This window comes from Ranitomeya variabilis, chromosome 8 (genome assembly GCF_051348905.1).
Source record: "Ranitomeya variabilis isolate aRanVar5 chromosome 8, aRanVar5.hap1, whole genome shotgun sequence".
Classification (NCBI taxonomy): domain Eukaryota; kingdom Metazoa; phylum Chordata; class Amphibia; order Anura; family Dendrobatidae; genus Ranitomeya; species Ranitomeya variabilis.
The window spans coordinates 171,148,298-171,168,059 of NC_135239.1; the positions used below are offsets into that span (position 1 = coordinate 171,148,298).

General features: G+C 41.5%; 1 protein-coding gene across 3 annotated transcripts in view; it reads right to left on the reverse strand.

The window, feature by feature from the left end:
- The window catches only part of TMPRSS6 (transmembrane serine protease 6), a 106,756-nt gene that overhangs the window by 2,349 nt on the left and 84,645 nt on the right, over window positions 1–19,762 (reverse strand). For 2 of the 3 annotated variants that reach the window (XM_077277726.1, XM_077277725.1), the window contains 8 exons: window positions 19,562–19,704; window positions 19,379–19,477; window positions 19,178–19,288; window positions 14,658–14,774; window positions 13,187–13,355; window positions 4,096–4,370; window positions 3,463–3,599; window positions 88–567 (listed from right to left, as the gene is read on the reverse strand). In XM_077277726.1, coding sequence (XP_077133841.1) covers window positions 409–567; window positions 3,463–3,599; window positions 4,096–4,370; window positions 13,187–13,355; window positions 14,658–14,774; window positions 19,178–19,288; window positions 19,379–19,477; window positions 19,562–19,704 — 1,210 coding nt within the window. In that variant the 3' untranslated portion in view covers window positions 88–408. Of the gene's footprint in view, window positions 1–87; window positions 568–3,462; window positions 3,600–4,095; window positions 4,371–13,186; window positions 13,356–14,657; window positions 14,775–19,177; window positions 19,289–19,378; window positions 19,478–19,561; window positions 19,705–19,762 lie in introns of those variants that run through there. The other variant, XM_077277727.1, reaches the window with a different exon arrangement.

Below are 19,762 nucleotides of genomic sequence, written 5' to 3' on the forward strand. Positions count from 1 at the left end.
TGATTTTCTCCATTTAATAAGAGATTGCCTTTTTTTCACTTCAGTAAAAAACTTTACCATCCGCCAAATAAACTCATGACACCCATGTTGTTTTAATTAAATCTGTTCCTATTCTTCATTAATGTGGAATATCCTTATAATCCTTTTTGGGCAGACTGTTTGATTAATTTCAAATTGCAGGACTTGACTCATGTCGGCTTTCATCTATCACTGTTCAGATTTCTTGGAAAATGCGTTGTTATTTTTTCAATGAGTGGAACAAAATGTTAGCATTGATAATGATAACTTTCGCTGTTATTCTCTACAGTCCTGGGTGTATATGCACTTCTCGATCTTTGACAGTCTTCAGTAGTAGGAGGAAATTCTTGACATCAAGTTAACGTTACTATTGGAGTATTACTTGTTCGCTTAGCCTGTGACATTGTTGATCCACCCAACAAATTTAGTAATTCGACTGTATACACCATAAAATTTCGGAATGGCACAGCCTGCGCCCCAGCTTACCAGTCCAACCTGGAACCAGCGCCCCCCTGGTTCTTGACATACAAGAGGACTGCCAGAGTCACCCTGCAATAGAAGAAGTTGGTTAGTAAGCTCCCCTACAATCTATGGTATTATTGAGTAACTGCTAAAAGTGTAATAAAAGAAGATTGCATCATGCTGATGAGTGTCGCCATTCACATGTTCAGGGACACCTTTATAAGAGTCCAAAATGGCCATCGCAATCACATGGGGAATGTTTTAGAAGGTCTGAGCTATGGCTCTCCAGGTCCTCCACTGCATTGGGATAGACCTCCGCTGATCCTTTGAACCGGCTCTTGCTAGTGCACTAGATTATTATGGCCCATAGATGTATCCTGTGTAGTACATCATGGATTCACTAAATTGGACTAATAAAGGAATATAAAAATGTGTTTAAATATAAAAAAAAAACATAAAAATGTGTACATTAAAAATAAAGGCATTCAGAAAAATAATAAACATATTTAATATGTTTATGACTTATGTTTATGGGTTATAGGTTATTTTTGTGCCATGAATGCAAACCCTGAAGATGTGCAACCATGCATTCCATTCAAACTCTTTAGACGTACTGTATGTTGAGTATATGTGTGTTTATGATTCCCTTGGCAGACTCAAGTGGGCAGACCCCAAAGCTGAAATTCTTATTTCAAAGATAACCACCTAACCCCAAGAACACGGCTCTGCAGAGTCCAATCTTAATTAGGTCAGATGTGTATGTTTGTCTCTTAGTCAGTACACAGACCAGAGCAGTGCTCCAGGGAGCAGGGGTGAGGTGAGTAGCGTTTGCTTGGGTTTTTTCATTGACTTGTGGTGGGAGTACATGGGGCCATCATTATGTTGATGGTGTCTGTGGCGATTATACTGTGAAGTCCATCCTTTACTTTACGTTTCGGGACTGTGGGGGATCATACTGTGTGGGGGACTATGGGAGGTCATCATACTGCGTTACGGTTGGGTGGGTTGTGGAGCAATCATACTGAGTTGGGCCCTGTGTGGTATCATACTGAGGAGGTCATCGTTCAGTGTCTGGGAGTTGTTGGGGATCGTATCGTGTTTGGGAGCTGAGGGGGATCATACTATGGGGGGTCATCATTCTGTGTTTGAGGGCTGTGTATAAGACGTTGTGGGGACAATAATAAGGTCTGGAGGCTGTGGTGAACATAATAATGTGTTGCGTGATATGTGGGATAATACTGTGCCGGTCATCATTCTGTATATAGGGAGTTGTAGGGGTTCAAACTGTGTTTGGTCATAATACTGTTTGGAGAGCTATGGGAGCCATCATACTTTGTTGGGGGGCTATCGCAGATAATACTGTGGCGTGATTATACTTTGTGGGAGATTGATACTGTGTGGGCGATCATACTTTGAGGAGACCACGTGTCTTGTATCCTACTTTTTGGTTGGCTGTGGGATTTCATATTGTGTGTAGGGTTGTGGGGGTCATCATACTGTGCTGGGGCTGTAAGGGGCATCATACTGTGTATTGGGGGCTGTGGACTATCATACTGTGTGTGGGGGCTTTGGGGACATCATATTGTGTACTGGAGGTTATGGGGTCCATTATACTGTGTGTGGGGAACTGTGGGACCATCATACTGTGTGTGGGGGCTTTGGGGACATCATATTGTGTACTGGAGGTTATGGGGTCCATTATACTGTGTGTGGGGAGCTGTGGGACCATCATACTGTGTGTGGGGGCTTTGGGGACATCATATTGTGTACTGGAGGTTATGGGGTCCATTATACTGTGTGTGGGGAGCTGTGGGGCCATCATACTGTGTGTGGGGGCTTTGGGGACATCATATTGTGTACTGGAGGTTATGGGGTCCATTATACTGTGTGTGGGGAGCTGTGGGGCCATCATACTGTGTGTGGGGGCTTTGGGGACATCATACTATTCATCATAGTACATAGTATTCATCATAGTACATGGTCTGAATAACAGGAGCAGTATGATTTACTGCTTTTAATAAACTTTAACAAAATCAGTAAATTTGATTTGACATAAAATTAATGTAAAATAATAATAAGTTTAATAATGAGCAGATCTAATTTCAACGCATTCATTCGGCCTTCTGCAACAGTCACTGTTCCTCATGTGGCCCCTCGGGAAAATGAATTGCCCAGTCCTGCTGTAATAGAGAAGAACATGAGCATGCACTCCTCCTTCCATTCAAGATGGAGCTGCAGAGCTTCTTCGCGGGGCACCAGAGGTCTGTTCACTAGATGGCAGTACTAGCGAGTGCGAGTGGTGCTCTTGTGATCAGCAAGTTCTCGCAGTTTTTGGATAGGGGATAACTTGCTATTTTGGGACTGACCCTGATTATCATGCTTCATATGACCCGGCAGGCCGGCACACATCTTATGTTGCTGCTGCTAAATGGATGATATGACACAATGCTTAGTATTATTCCGTTCCTCATGGATGCATTACACGGGACTTATCCTTGATCTAAACCAGAGCTTCTCAAATTGTGAGGCTAGAGTTTATTTCCACAAGAGCGGTCATTACGCCTGCAGCACAGACTCTGACTGCAGCAATCAGATACTGCAATATTACTGCTTATTTCAACAGTATTCTGGGTCTAGGAGATAAATTAGCATTCACTATAGCACTGGCATTGACTTTGACCACGGATGATGACCGGGGATTACCAGGTTCTGGTCCCAGTAGACAAAGCTGAGACGCTCTGGTCTATGCCATTTATCAAACAGACAGCTCTGGTATAACAATGGGATGTGAGCAGGTTTTTAACCTGGTAAGTAATAAATGGCCTGATTTCCTAAATTCTAAATTACATTCATTAATTAATATATTCAATCATGAAATATCTGTTTAAGGGATTTTAGTCAGTACTCAGATCCACAGATACAAATATCTAAGGTCTAATTAAATGGTGAACTAACATTTAAAGCCATTGCGTAATGACGTACCATACACGCATCTTTAGTCCCATCAAAATACCCTGCGCAGAACATCCGTGGACTTATCTGATAGTGGTAGAGGTCGGAGCAGATATCTTGGGAAATTAACTTAAGGTCAACCATCAGAAGATAGTCACTAGCAGGACCTAAAATACAAAGTATGGTTCAGATAGGTACAGATGCACTGATATCATGCTCTGCTTTATACTGCGGTATTTGGCTGGTCAGATGCTATAACATTACTGTCAATCTCTGACAGTTGCTTTTATAGGGAATCTGTAAGCAGGTTTTTGCTATTTAATCTGAGAGCAACATGCTGTAGGGCCACAGAGCCTGATTCCAGAGATCTCTCACATATTAGGCTGTGTCATAGTTTCAATACAATCAGTGTTTTATCAGCAGCAGATTATCACTACTACAAGACTAGGTGTCACGTGCCAGACAGTCCAGTTGAACGTTTTTTCCCATTTTTCAGTTATATGGTAAAATTAATGGTGTAATTTAAGACTGCTAAAAAAAATCCCCCATACTCATACGTTGATGAAAAATGAAATGAGTTAAGGTTCTTCGAAGAAGGGAAGGAAAGTGCAAAAAATTAAAAATTGGAAACTGATTGAAGAGGTTAAAACATCCAAGACTTACCGTACTCACGTATTGCTCCCCAACCTGCCACCCAACATGTTGAACCAGTAGGGAAATGGTGGGTACTGGCAGGAAGACAAACTGGTTGGACATGCGAAGAGATGAGGGGAACAGGATGGTCCAGCCGGACAAGGGCTATGTCGTAGTCATGCGTGTCCTGATCGTGGTAAGGATGGATGATCAGCTGTCTAACTTTGAATGCCATCTCCTTCCCGGTTCTTCTACTAAGGCGTACTTTTCCCAAAATGACCGTCCAAACTTCCGGAGTGGAAAGACTGAAATGTTCAGACAACGTAGACAATAAAGAGATATATAAATTAGACATATAGCGTGAGAATAAGTCTATTTTCACAAATCCAATAGTTATTTCCAGTGTTGAATCTTTTTTGGGATGGCAAACAGAAATAACCTGTTCCAGTACCAGATCCATCCATTTGTTGGGACGAAAGTCATAAAATGTGTCCCGTTTGTCTACAATCCGTTTTTAGCTGGTTCAAAAAAAGTAGTCTGCACAACCTTTTTGTCTGCCACCCTCCACCAAAAAAAAGGATAGCAACTGGATAAGTTTTCTTTTTTAAATTGTCTATGGGAAACCATGTCATCCGGTAATGGATCCGTGTTTTAAACACTAGGCACTGGATGGCACGTGCCTAGGGCGTCGGCTGCAGGGATCAGCACCAAGACAGGGAAGAACTTCTTTTTTTTTTAATTCTTTTTTAAACTCCCTTCCCCTCCATTTCACAATCCAGGAAATCTGTTGTTGTCTTTTCGGGGGAGGAGGGGGCAAGAGCGCACCTCCATATTCAACTCGATGCAGGGAGCTGACTGACCCAGGAAGTAGTGGAACCGCAACTTCCGAGGTCAGAGAGGTCCCTGCATCTGAGGTGCTGCAGCATCTGTGCATGTGAGGAGGACACAAAAGCAGGTGAGCGCTCATAGAGCTGAAGATGGGGGGGAGGCTGCTGTATAATAGTGAACAGGGGAGGCTGGTGCTGCTGTATAATGGTGAACAGGGGAGGCTTGTGCTGCTGTATAATAGTGAACAGGTGAGGCTGGTGCTGCTGTATACTGGTGAACAGGGGAGGCTGGTGCTGCTGTTTACTGTTGAACAAGGGAGGCTGGAGCTGCTGTATACTGGTGAACAGGGGAGGCTGGTGCTGCTATACACTGGTGAACAGGGGAGGCTGGTGCTGCTGTATACTGGTGAACAGGGGAGGCTGGAGCTGCTATATACTGGTGACAGTGGAGGATGGTGCTGCTATATACTGGTGAACAGGGTAGGCTGGTGCTGCTATACACTGGTGAACAGGGGAGGTTGGTGCTGCTGTATACTGGTGACGGGAGGTTGGTGCTGCTGTATACTGGTGAACAGGGGAGGCTGGTGCTGCTGTATACTGGTGAACAGGGGAGGCTGGAGCTGCTATATACTGGTGACAGTGGAGGATGGTGCTGCTATATACTGGTGAACAGGGTAGGCTGGTGCTGCTATACACTGGTGAACAGGGGAGGCTGGTGCTGCTGTATACTGGTGACGGGAGGTTGGTGCTGCTGTATAGTGGTGACAAGGGAGGCTGGTGCTGCTGTATACTGGTGAACAGGGGAGGCTGGTGCTTTAGAATGGGGATTAGGGGGCATATTCCTATAGAGTAATTTTATTGGCACTATAAATTTAAATCTACTTTATTTAATATGCAAATGAGGAAGTTTCACAGCACTCTCATATTTGTATACTAAAGCTTGTCTTTATTGTCAGTGCTCCGTTAGTAAAAGTAAGTGCTGTCTAATATCAGCTTGCAAGTCTGCTCTTACTCACTGAGGCTGGTTTCACACTTGTGTTTTTTTCAAGTCAGGCAAAATCAGGTTTTTGTCCATTCAGTTTAATGGTGTCAGGAAGCAACCTGAAGTAACTGGATTCTACCTGACACCATTAAAGTTAATGGGCAAAAACTGGATCCTGAAAGGATCAGAATTTGGCTGAAATAACGGATTTTGCCTGATTTGAAAAAAAAAACTCTAGTGTTAAACCAGCGACACTGGATGAGTGCAGCAGCGCGCTCCAGGTGTCAGTGTGGGTGCACACAATGTGGCTGCAGGTTCGCTCTGCCTGCTACCTGTCTGCTCTTGGCTTCCTTTTGAACACCTTCAGTAAAGAGGAGGGTGAATGAGAAGACTGCAGCATGTCTCTATATCACTAGGCCTCTCCTCACTGAAGCAATGGTTAGGTCACCTATTTTAATCTCTTAATGACTTTCAAAAGCTGAAGGTGTTAAAAACACGCTCAAAAGAATGAACCTGTACGCAGCAAGTGCAGACGCTCATTCTTTTAGTGTTTAATTTGTGCTTTTTAAAGCATTTTACAGAGTAGATCTACCTTATATACAGTAGATGTTGTGTGCAGAGACTCAGTGTGTGACATCAGTAAGGGGTGTGATCACGAAAGGGCAGCATGAAAGCCAAATACGGCCCTGTGCCCAAGGACACCATACCCCCGATTCATCATTGCCTTTGCGCCCATTTTTGTCTGACTTTGTGTGTTTTTGTGTTTTTACCCAAATCATTATTGTACTGTATTTGGGCCTTTTTAGGGTATGTGCACACGTCAGGATTTCTTGCAGAAATTTCCTGAAGAAAACCGGAAATTTTCTGCAAGAAATCCGCATTTTTTTTGCGTTTTTTTCGCGTTTTTTTTTTAGCATTTTGCAAGCGTAATTAGCTTGCAGAATGCTAAAGTTTCCCAAGCGATCTGTAGCATCGCTTGGAAAACTGATTGACAGGTTGGTCACACTTGTCAAACATAGTGTTTGACAAGTGTGACCAACTTTTTACTATAGATGCTGCCTATGCAGCATCAATAGTAAAAGATAGAATGTTTAAAAATAATTAAAAAAAAGAAAAAAAAAAGGTTATACTCACCTGCAGACAGACGATCTCCTCAGCGGCGTCCATTCCTATAGATGCTGTGTGTGTGCAGGACCTTCGATGACGTCGCGGCTTGTGATTGGTCGCGTGAGCGGTCACATGAGCGGTCACGCGACCAATCACAAGACCGCGACGTCATCGCAGGTCCTTCACACAGACCATCTAAAGGAACGGAAGCGGCAGCATGCCTCCGGGGCCATCGAAGGTGAGTATATCACTATTTTTTATTTTAATTCTTTTTTTTTAACAATTATATGGTGCCCAGTCCGTGGAGGAGAGTCTCCTCACCTCCACCCTGGGTACCAACCGCACATAATCTGCTTACTTGCCGCATGGTGTGCACAGCCCCGTGCGGGAAGTAAGCAGATCAATGCGCTTCTAGGTGTGCGGAATCCCCGCAATTCTGCAAATTTAATGAACATGTTGCTTTTTTTTCCGCGATGCGATTTTTTAGCGGAAAAAAATGCAACATTTGCACAAAAAATGCGGAATACCCTGTAAATAGTAGGAGGCATTTGTTAGCGTTTTTTTCACGTTTTTTTCACGTTTTTATCACGTTATTATAGCGAAAAAACGCGGAAAAAACGTGAAAAATCCTGAAGTGTGCACATGGCCTTAACTTTTATATGTGCTTGCCTGTTTTTTCTTCCCATTTTGTGGACAGCGTTTAGTGATTCCAGATGTTTTCAGCTGATTCATCATTTATGACTTTCTCAAAAGTTGCAAAATTTGGTGCAACTCCACTCCAGTCAGCCCCACATCCTCCCGATGTGTTTTTCAGTATGCCAATGTTTTGGCATACATGTGACTTTCTTCACCAAAAAAGTAGCAAACACAGTACAAAACAGAAAAAACTTTGCACAAAATTCGTGAACTATGTGCGAAATGTTGAAGAATTTTCCTCCAACACAGCAGCTAATACCACCGAGAAAAAAAAAAGTAAAGTGACTTTAAAAATGCAAATTATAAATCGGGCGCTACATATATTCAGAGATTCTTTTAGTGGAAAGGATCATTACAAACGGATCAAAAACGGATGCAAAACGAAACCTAAGTGTGCATCTGTTTTTGCTCTGATTTTAACGGATCCAGCTTTTTTGTATTCATGCTGGATTTTTTACAAAAGGATGACAACTGAACAACAATAATTAGATGAACAGAACTTGTATCTAAGTGCATAGAGATCAAAAGTCCTAAAAATGATTACACTGCAACCAATGGCGGATTGTCTTCAAATCCAGCAATGATAATCTGTAATCACTACAACTGAAAGGTAACTAAATCATTTGATATGCTATAGCCCCTCTATAGTAGTGTTGATCATGGGGATCTGGGCTCTGAGACCACCACTTTTCACTCACAACAAGGGGCAGAAGCGCTCACCTTATATTAGTGAGCAATGTACAGATGCACTTTTAGTTGAACCCATACTCCACTTTACTCTTTGTCAGGCATAAAATAGAGCACAAAGACCCCAGTTAACCAGCACTACTATATTAATTTCAAAAACATATGAAAAATATTGAAAAGTTTACTTCTGTTCTAAGTAAATACAGTTGCATTTAAAAGTTTACATAACCCGGCAGAATTTTTGCTTTCTTGGCCTTTTTTCAGAGAATATGAACAATAACACAAAAACTTTTTCTCCACTCATGGTTAGTGGTTGCGTGAAATCATTTATTGTCAAACTACTGTGTTTTCTCTTTTTAAATTATAATGCAATCGAAAAGATCCAAATGACGCTGATCAAAAGTTTACATACCCCATTTCTTAATACCGTGTATTGCCCCCTCTAACATCAATGACAGCTTGAAGTCTTTTGTGGTATTTGTGGATGAGGTTCTTTATTTTCTCCGATGGTAAATTTGTCCACTCTTCTTGGCAAAAAGCCTCCAGTTCCTGTAAATTCCTGGGCTGTCTTGCATGAACTGCATGCTTGAGATCTCCCCAGAGTGGCTCAATGATATTGAGGTCAGGAGACTGAGATGGCCACTCCAGAACCTTCACTTTGTTCTGCTGTAGCCAATGACAGGTCGACTTGGCCTTGTGTTTTGGATCATTGTCATTTTGGAATGTTCAAGTACGTCCCATGCGCAGCTTCTGGGCTGATGAGTGCAAATTTTCCTCCAGTATTTGCTAATAACATGCTGCATTCATCTTTCCTTCTACTTTGACCAAGTTTCCTGTGCCTTTGTAGCTCACACATCCCCGAAACATCAGCGATCCACCTCCATGCTTTACAGTAGGAATGGTGCTCCCTTCATCATAGGCCTTGTTGACTTCTCTCCAAATGAAACGTTTATGGTTGTGGCCAAAAAGTTCAATTTTGGTCTCATCACTCCAAATTACCTTGTTCCAGAAGTGTTAAGTCTTGTCTCTGTGCTGTTTTGTGTATTGTAGGCGAGATACTTTGTGGAATTTGTGCAGTAATCGCTTTCTTCTGGCAACTCGACCATGCAGCCCATTTTTCTTCAAGTTCCTTCTTATTGTGCTTCTTGAAACAGGCACATCGCTAGTTTTCAGAGAGTCCAGTATTTCAGCTGATGTTATTTGTTGGTTTTTCTTGACATCCAGAACAATTTTCCTGGCAGTTGTGGATGACACTTTTGTTGGTCTACCTGACCGTGTTTTTGCTTTTACAAAGCCCCTGATTTTCCATTTGTTAATCACAGTCTGAATGCTCCTGATTGGCATTATCAATTCCTTGAATATCTTTTTGTATCCCTTTTCTGTTTTATACAGTTCAACTACCTTTTCCCATAGGGTACCATCACACAGTGCCATTTTCATCGCTACGACGGCACGATCCGTGATGTCGCAGCGTCGTATGATTATCGCTCCAGCGTCGTAGACTGCGGTCACACTTTGCAATCACGGCGCTGGAGCGATGCCGAAGTCCCCGGGTAACCAGGGTAAACATCGGGTTACTAAGCGCAGGGCCGCGCTTAGTAACCCGATGTTTACCCTGGTTACCAGCGTAAACGTAAAAAAAACAAACAGTACATACTCACATTCCAGTGTCTGTCCCCCAGCGTTCTGCTTCTCTGCACTGTGTAAGCACCATAGCCGGAAAGCAGAGCGGTGACGTCACCGCTGTGCTCGCTTTCCGGCCGGCAGGCGCTCACAGTGCAGAGAAGCTGAGACGCCGGAGGACAGACACCGGAATGTGAGTATGTACTGTTTGGTTTTTTTACGTTTACGCTGGTAACCAGGGTAAACATCGGGTTACTAAGCGCGGCCCTGCGCTTAGTTACCCGATGTTTACCCTGGTTACAAGCGAACGCATCGCTGGATCGCTGTCACACACAACGATCCAGCGATGTCAGCGGGTGATCAAGCGACGAAAGAAAGTTCCAAACGATCTGCTACGACGTACGATTCTCAGCGTGGTGTCTGATCGCAGTAGCGTGTCAGACACAGCGATATCGTAATGATATCGCTAGAACGTCACGAATCGTGCCGTCGTAGCGATGAAAATTTCACTGTGTGACGGTACCCATAGATCCATTGACAATTCTTTTGCTTTCCCCATGACTCACAATCCAGAAACATCAGTGGCTAGATGAAAGATGCAAGAGTCTGTCTGGATCCCAGAAAGTCACTCAGCTTTTATGCACACACTGATTACAAGCAAACAGGTCACAGGTGAGGATGTTACCTTTAGTAGCCATTCAAACCCATTTGTGTCAACATCTGTGCATGTTATCAGGCCACAATCACCAGAGTATGTGAACTTTTGATCAGGGTCATTTGGGTGTTTTGGGTTGTCATTATCATTTAAAAAGAGAAAACCCAGTAGTTTGACAATAAATGGCTTCACCCAACCACTAATCATGAGTGGAGAAAAAGTTTTTATCATCATTGTTATTCTCTTATAAAAGGCCAAGAAAGCAAAAATTCTGCTGGGGTATGTAAACTTTTGAGCACAACGTTATATTCTACCTCCAGTATTGTAGGACATGTTGATGGATGGTGTTGAGTGATGCAGTAAGGGAATACATTTAGCCAATTGGTAATGGTTAGCAGTTTTATTAGGGTGGTCAAGTGCACAAAACTGCTTTTATGCAATGGGAGGTTAAGATGCTGCCAGACAACTTTTCTGATAGAAGAAAAATATTGGATCTGTTGAAATACCAGGATCTGAACCTTTTCCCTCATTAGTTATGACTTGCAGCTAGACGTTTGGTTGTCCTTTCCACTTTCTAATGTTGAAAACACTTCTATGCCAAGTCAAATGTATGACGCCCGGTGTGCGAGCTATCTGTGATAATTGGTAGTCCTCAGTCTTCATCACCGTGTTCTTGGGTGGTACTTTATGTGACGATGCAGTTCATGACTTTTGACTTTTTAGTTACTGTCTATCTTATAAATATTTAACACGTTCATTCATTTTTGATAACTGTCATCAGAAAGTTCCTAGGTCGTTACATTAAATATTCTACTGAATAGAAATTGGACTTCACCTTTAGCCACAAGAAAACATGGTCTGAGGGAAAGAATGTCTTTTGCTATCATCTGTATTCAGTTATCCGTTTCTATTTTTCTAAAATGTCACCCTGATTATGAGACACAGCTCGGAGCTGGATAGTAAAGCCAAAATGTTATGAATGTGTCCATTTCATGATCATTACAATGCATTGAATCTTTAAATTAGACCTTTCTCTTTCTACATTTAAATGCAGCAAAAAAAATGAAATAAAAGGCAAAATCTGCAAATGATTAAAGTGGAATTTGTGATCAGAAAATGAGCTGCTATCATTTTTTTTTATAAATATGTAGTCTATTACTATCACAAGATTTCTCCTGGATGGTTGGGAGAAGTTGGTCTTGGAGGATGTTTAGATTCCATTCTTTATTCATGGTAGTGATCTTAGGCAAAATTGTGAGTGAGCCTCCTCCATGGATGTGAAGCCCCCACACATGATGCTTTACTATAGGCAGACATAGGACCCATGGTAGTGCTCACATTATCTTCCTTCCAAATAGTTTGACGGGCTTCATCAGAGAAAATAGCTTTACCCAATTCTTCTGCAGTTGAATCCCTTTACTTTCTACAAAGTTATTTTCACTGATGAAGCTTCCTTCAGACTGTTTGGGACATCTGGAAGAATGATTGTCCGGAGAAGAAAAGTTGAGGGTTACCAGGAGTCCTGTGTCTGCCAACAGTAAAGCCTCCTGAGACCATTCCTGTGTGGCAGCTTTTCATCTTTGGAGAGGACTTTCCCACAATTTTTTCCTAAGATCACTGTCAGGAATAAAGAATGGGATCTAAACATCCTCCAAGAGCAAATTGTCCCAACATCCAGGAGAAATTTGATGATGAACATTGCTATTTCTAACATGATGGAGGCAACGTCACAAGGCAAAAGTTATAAATAAGTGGCTCGGTGAACAAAGCGTACATTTTTATTCAATGGCCAGGAAATTGCCCTGATCTCAATTCTATTGAGAACCTGTGGTCAATTCTCAAAAAGTAGGTGGACAAAAAAGAACACATAAATTGTGAAAAACTGCATGCACTGATAAGCCAAGAATGGGTGGTCATAAGTCAGAGTTTGGCTCAGAAGCTTATATGGAGCTGCCAGGACGAAGGGCAGAAGTCTTGAAAAATAAGGGTCTACACTGGTAATATTGAGGCTTGCAATAAACTTAAGATATTTGTCAATAAAAGTTTAAAAACGCTGAAAATTGTACTTCAGTAACCATAGAAATATCCAACTAATAGATCTAAAAACATCAACATCAAAGCAGCAAACTGTGTGAAAATGAAAATTTCCGTCAGTCTAGTTTTTGTCCATGACTGTAAATTTGAGCCGCCATTAGGAGCCAAGGTTAAAAACTTCTTTGCAGGCTTTTTTTTGCTGAGCTCTAATATTTGAAACATGACTGTCCTTCATACACAGTAAGGTTTAGGTTATATTCCAGTTTCTGCTCCTCTGATGGACTACAACAATGGAAATAACCGATAAAGCTGGAAACAGAGCTCCACTGAGTAAAGTTCAAGGTCGTTTTGCCACTGAGAGATGGATAAATATGTTATTCTGGTACAAGCCAATACTAACCCACCCATAAAAGATCTATATTGTAATTGTAAACCTTGAGATGAGTTGCGACAATAACCAGTCCGTAATGCTTCCTCTTATGGGAACACAACAAACACTCTGTATATTACCTCTCGAGAGCAAAGCAATGAGCCGCAGTCAGGATCCACTGGTCTGCCACTAAGGATCCTCCACAAATATGTGATCCTCCTACTTGTAAACTCGCCTGCCATGGCCATTCTCCTTCTGATGCCCAAGTTCCTCCAATAATACGGTTCTGCAGGACCTGTAAACCGCAGTCTAAGGAGGGAAATAGGAGGTCAATGTCACGTGGGCTTTTACAAACTCATGTTTTCTGCAGATTTGTATGACTTTGGACTTCACTGTAGAATGAGGGGCTCTGCAGATCTCCTGAGCACAATCCTCTTTATTAGTTTGGAACCTCAGAGGTAATATTGATGACACTCATGGACACTCACACAGAAGAATTGACGATCGGACCCACTTGGCTAAAAAGACTAGATTTATATATAGGGAATAGGGGACTATATCTCAGGAATGGAGAAGCACAAGAAAAAACGATAGACAATTTCAGATTCAGGAAAACACTGGGAAAAAAAATGAGACCAAATAATATATTTGCAGCAAACTGTTATGTGACCGCCTGTCCTCTTTAATTACTAATGGAACCTGTTGTCATTTCTTTACGAGATTAATAAGTCCATTAAAACCAGTAGTCTAGGACAGACATATTACTTGTGTAGCATCATTTTAGAGTTCTGTGGTTCTTCAGCTTTAGGGTATCGATTTCTCGAAAAGATTGTACTATGTATGACCATATAAAACAGGTCATTAAAGGCACAAGCAAGCTTACTGTCCTTGATCCACTGACATCCTACTGCAACCATTGTTGCTCCATTATAAAGACCACCATACACTGTAGACTGCTGTTCGGCCGACACCTATGAATAGCGACTCTTCCATATACAAGAGCACTCAATCGCCCAACCTCTACTGCATCCTTTGGCAGACCGAGAATAGAAGAATCAGCAATTCCAAATTGTACAAGCCGGATCCTTATCTCCCCATCTGTCATAGTAGAGCCTGTAGGCCCCCATACACATCAGAGTGTTGGCCGAGATTGCCGATTTGGGAGAATTCAGCTGACCTCAGACTAGTTTGTATGGGGATTGTAAGGGAGGTCATTAGTAAGGTATCCTTTCATCTTTGAGGGGTTGGAGACAACAATGAGCTCACTTACAGTTAAAGCACTGGGGCCTACTCTGTCATTGGGTCACTTACCGCCATTCATGCTTTGTTATTTTATTATGAAGAGTTAATTTGTCATTTGCTACATTTAGATCTGTTTTTAATTAAACTCTGCAGCATGACAAGGATGTTGTTAAAAATTAACTTTTCTGGCTACTTTTGGCTCAGAAATGGCAAGTGATTAAAAGACCACCTCATCTTGAAAAAAGAAATAAATAAGTAAATGTAACGAAATACTGAATAAATCAGCCCTACACTGTAATAAGCCTGGGATTCATAAGTTAATATGTCGGAGGATTCTGTTATAGGTCTTCGTTCTTGATGAGTTCTCACCACAGTTCTGTTCGTCAGAGTGGTCCGCACAGTCCATTACAGAGTCACATTGTGGATTAGTCTTTTTCACACAGCTCCCATCCGCACATCTGTAGTTGAAGGCGCCACAAGGAACAGCTATGTAAGAGGCGGAAAAAAATAACACTGCAAATCAGAATCACATGGGCATCCTAAGTGCTCGCTAATGTTTGAGCATCAACGCCACAGAATATAACCAAACTGACCATAAAGGAGAGCAAAGAAGTGTCGTAAAGTAGAGCAAACAGGTCTACACACTTAAGTAAAGAGTCCATATGCTGAGAATGTGGATGTGTTGATGTGGAGCCAAGATACTGCACAATGTTTCCAACCATTATTCCTTATATTAGTTTTGGTCTGTTCAAAACTGTATCAAAACTTTTGGCACATAATAATAATAATAATTATTATATTATTACTAATTATCATTATTACTATTATTATTATTGCTATTATTATAACTTTTATTACTATTATTACTATTATTATTGTTAATTGCTATCATTATTACTACTATTATTATTATTTCTATTATTATTACTATTATTATTATTATTACTATTAGTGCTATTATTATTACTATTATTATTACTATTATTATTGCTATTATTATTACTTTTATTATTATTATTACTATTATTATTGTTAATTGTTATTATTATTACTACTATTATTACTATTATTATTACTATTATTATTATTACTATTATTATTACTATTATTATTGCTTTTCCTCTTACTATTATTATTATTAATAGTATTCATACTGCTCCAACAAATGAAGGGAACACTTGCATGTGACAGAATAACTTCAAATCAATGAAACTTCAGAGGTATCACAATCTGTCCAGTTAGAAAACACCAACGACTGTGAATATCTTTTATCTGCTTTGTTGCAAGTGAAAGTGACAACACGAGCACTGGAGAGGAACAGCAATACACCCCCAAAAAGAGAATGGTTGTGCAGGTGGTGGCCTCCGACAATCACTCTTTCCTTATGTTTCCTGACTCATTCTTCTCTAGTTTTGTGTTTTGCTGGTGTCACTACTGGTAGAATGAGGTGATTCCTGCAGCCCATTCAGGTTGCACAGATAGTCCAGCTCCTCCTGGACAGCACAGAAAAAAGTGCCATCACAAGAAGGTTTTTTGTGTCTTCTGGCACAGTCTCAAGAGCATGGAACAGACACCAGAACATTGGTCTTTACACAAAGAGTTGGACAGGGACATAGGATGGTATCAACCATTAACTGTTAATTTCTCATTTGTGCAAGGAGAAATAGGATTTACAATGCTAGACACGTACAAATTGACCTCCAGCAGGTTACTAGTGTTTATGTTTCAGGCATGAGGACTGAATGTCCTGTGTTGGGACTTTTGTTCACAACCCAGCACCATGCAGCTTCCCTGCTCCGCCCTTGGCGCCCCATTCTCTTCACAGATGAGAGCAGGTTTATGCTGAACAAGTGAAGGAGACTGGAGTCGCTGTGGTGAACATTATACTACCTGTAACATCAACCAGCATAACCAGTTTAGCGGTGGATCAGTCTGTAGAGGAATGTGCCTTGCAGGCTCACATAATCCTCCATATGATAGCCACTGTCACTTTGACTGATGTTTGGTAGCCAGTGTCTGACCTTACACTGGTGCAATGAGTCCTGGATTCCTGTTTGTGCAGGACAGTGCCTCGTCTCACATGGCCAGAGTATGTGGGCAGCTAGGAAAGCATTGAAGCCATTAACTGGCCCTCACAGTCCCAATACCTGAGGCCTATTGAGAACTTCTGGCAGTTCATGTATTAATACACTTGATGCCACCAAGTAGTGCCAAGAGTGTCCAGAAGCTCACTGGTGCCTTTATCCAGATCTGGGAGGAGACCACAGGACGCCATTTGTTGTTATCTCATCAGTAGCATGCTCAGGCCTTCCCAGGACTGCTTATAGGCAAACATACTACTGAGTCACATTGTGAGTTGCCATGATAAAATGTACCCAAACTGGGTCTACCTGTGATGTAAATTATTTATTTAGATTTTTGGAGAGATTTAGAATTTTGGTTTCCAATGACTGCATCAGTTTCTTCTCATTTTTTATTATCTAACAGTTTCAAAAACTGTGATTTTCCATACATATTTTTGTCTAAGGGTATAATCATGAATTTACATAAAAAATCCATATTGTTATACAACACGGTTTCCAGTTCTAATACATTTTATGAAGCAGTTTTTGACATTTTTTTAAACTATTACTTTTACCCAAATCATTCTTTTGCAACTTCATCCAAATATCTGTCACCAAGGCACAATAAATCTACGCCTCATCCTTGAAAAGTTACATGACAGGACCAAGCTTTTTTGTGAATTGACGGGTGTGTTTTTTTTACCAGATTATTTTCAGGAACTAAAGGGTTTGTGTCACAAGTGTGATACGTCAACCTGGGAGATCTGGGGGCAGATTGTGAATCGTAGATCTTCCATTTAGCCTGAGTATTTGGATCCCATATTAAATGAGTTTGGTTTCGTGTGGTACTGAAGAGGGTAATGACCCCTTCTATGCTTGTCAGAAACATGCAGCTCCATTTCAGCTACGTCTGATCTGGTTGTTAACTCTTCCCATAAAACCTGGCCAGACCTTCTCTGTCCTGCCAGGGAAGTCTTTGCGTCCTTGCTTTTAGGAGACGCTGTGCTGAATAGGTGTTCGTTGTTGCTATTGGAGATTCCTCTTGTTGTGTTGTATGCTTAAGCTAAGTGTTTTGTAGAGAAGTTGTTGTAGAGGTGTTCTGTTTTACGTGTGTGTTTATCTACTGGTCCCTTTTCCTGCTTAGTTTAATCCTCCCTGTCTCTTTCCTCCTTCCTATTATTGGTGGGTGCTTTTGTATGATAGAGGGTTTCTGATATCCCTGTTTTGTCTTATAATTATAATAATCTTTTTTTTATATATAGCGCTAACATATTCCGCAGCGCTTTACAGTTTGCACACATTATCTTCTGTATCTTGTTCACATTACATTTCTGTCCCAAGCTCCATGGGGTGGGGGGGGACAGACCATGGATTAACAGGAGCATAGTGAAGTTGGAGACTCGGGCCTCTCTACCATCAAGAGTACCCCCGGGACAGGGAAAGTTAGGGTCCCAGTTCCAGGGACACTTTGAGGACCTACTCCTCTACCTAAGACCATCACAGTGTGACATTTTCACTGCCCCACATTTTGTACGTTGGTTTGGATCCCATTGCAGTCCTTGCCAAACAATTGCAGGGCCTGTTGCTTGAAGTGTCAAACCTGCAATTTCTACATTTCTGTTTATTTTTCAGTCAAGATGGGGTGCAGAGTGTATATTAATGAGGAAAAAAATAACTTTTTTGAAATTACTAAAGGGCTGCAATGAAACAAAGAGTGAAAAATTAAAAGGGGTATGAATACTTTCCATACCCACTGTATGACTATGCCCAATTGAAGAGGGATGTCAATTACAAACCAACTAAATTAAAGATATTTCATGTATTTCCTTGTGGTATTATGGCATACAATAAAAATGTCATTGTGTTACCATTTTAGGCAGGAAAATTGATGTAAATACTTTTAAGCCCAAACAACACAAAACTATTATAAAAGGGATACTTTTATTGACTTAGCAGAAAAAGTATATTTCATCTGAAAGCCTGCAAATTTATTTTTTTGGGTTATCCAATAAAAGGATTATTGTCTTTTTTTGGGCATAAATGGGTTTATGTAGATTTTAGTAATGAGCGAGCGTGCTCAGATAAGGTGTTATCTGAGCAGGCCATTGTCCTAATCGAGTATTTCCGCTTGCTTGAAAAATAAACTTAGGCTACTTTCACACTAGTCCATCGGTACGGGCCGTCGCAAACCGTCGGCCAGACGTACCGACGGACAGTGTGTTAAGTAGCACAACGGAGGCAGCGGATGCAGGTTTTCAACGCATCCGCTGCCCCATTGTAATGTCCGGGGAGGAGGGGGCGGAGTTCCGCCACTCATGCGCGGTCGGAAATGGCGGACACGAGGCACAAAAAAAGTTATATGTAACTTTTTTGTGCCGACGGTCCACCAAAACACGACGCATCCGTCGCACGACGGATGCGACGTGTGGCCATACGTCATAATGCGTCGCTAATGCAAGCCTATGGAGAAAAAACGCATCCTGCGGGCAACTTTGCAGGATGCGTTTTTTCTCCAAAACGACGCATTGCGACGTTCAGCAAGCGACGCTAGTGTGAAAGTAGCCTTAAGTCACCAGACTGCATGTCTCACGGCTGTTTGACAGCCGCAACACATGCAGGGATGTCTGTTTGGTAGTCTATCTATCCCTGCATGTGTTGTGGCTGTTGAACTGCCGCGAGACATACAGCCATGGCGACTCGGCCATTTTTTCAAGCAGACCGAAAATACTCATGTGTTTTAAAAAAAACAAACAAAAACAAAACCATAGGACGGAGAACAGAAGATACTTTGAGGCCCCCTAGGTGATAGTATGGTAGAGATGTTACCTTCATGGCATTGCTCTTCATCTGTACCGTTCACACAGTCATTGTTGCCATCACAGATCTGCTTGGCGGGGATACACTGCCCTCCTGGGCACTGGTATTCAGCAGGACAAACTAGGGTAAATAAATTAATATCTTACAGAGGCTGGTATACTAACTGCCAAATAAAAGAATGTCTAAAGTGATTGCCGTAATTATACCGACCACAGTTCCTCTCGTCCAAGCCATTGGGGCAGTCCTTAATCCCATCACATAGTGGGACACACATCCCATCTAGCATGCACAAGAATTCTCCAGGACAGGCTGTAAAAAAATATAACTTTAGAGATGTTCAGGAAAGAATACGTTTGTTATGTTTTAGAGAAAATGCTTAATTATGTAACTCACGATCTGTCTTGTTGTAGAGGCGGTAAGAAACTTGGATCCCTGGTCCAGTTAGTGATCGGGGACAGGAAAATGTAATGGTGATGTTATTAGTTACTCCTTCTACTCTCTCCGTGTAAGGTTGGAGCATCCTCAATCCACACATCCTGTAGGAAGTAACATGTCATAATAACTCTGATCATGCTATATGCTATGTGTATACAA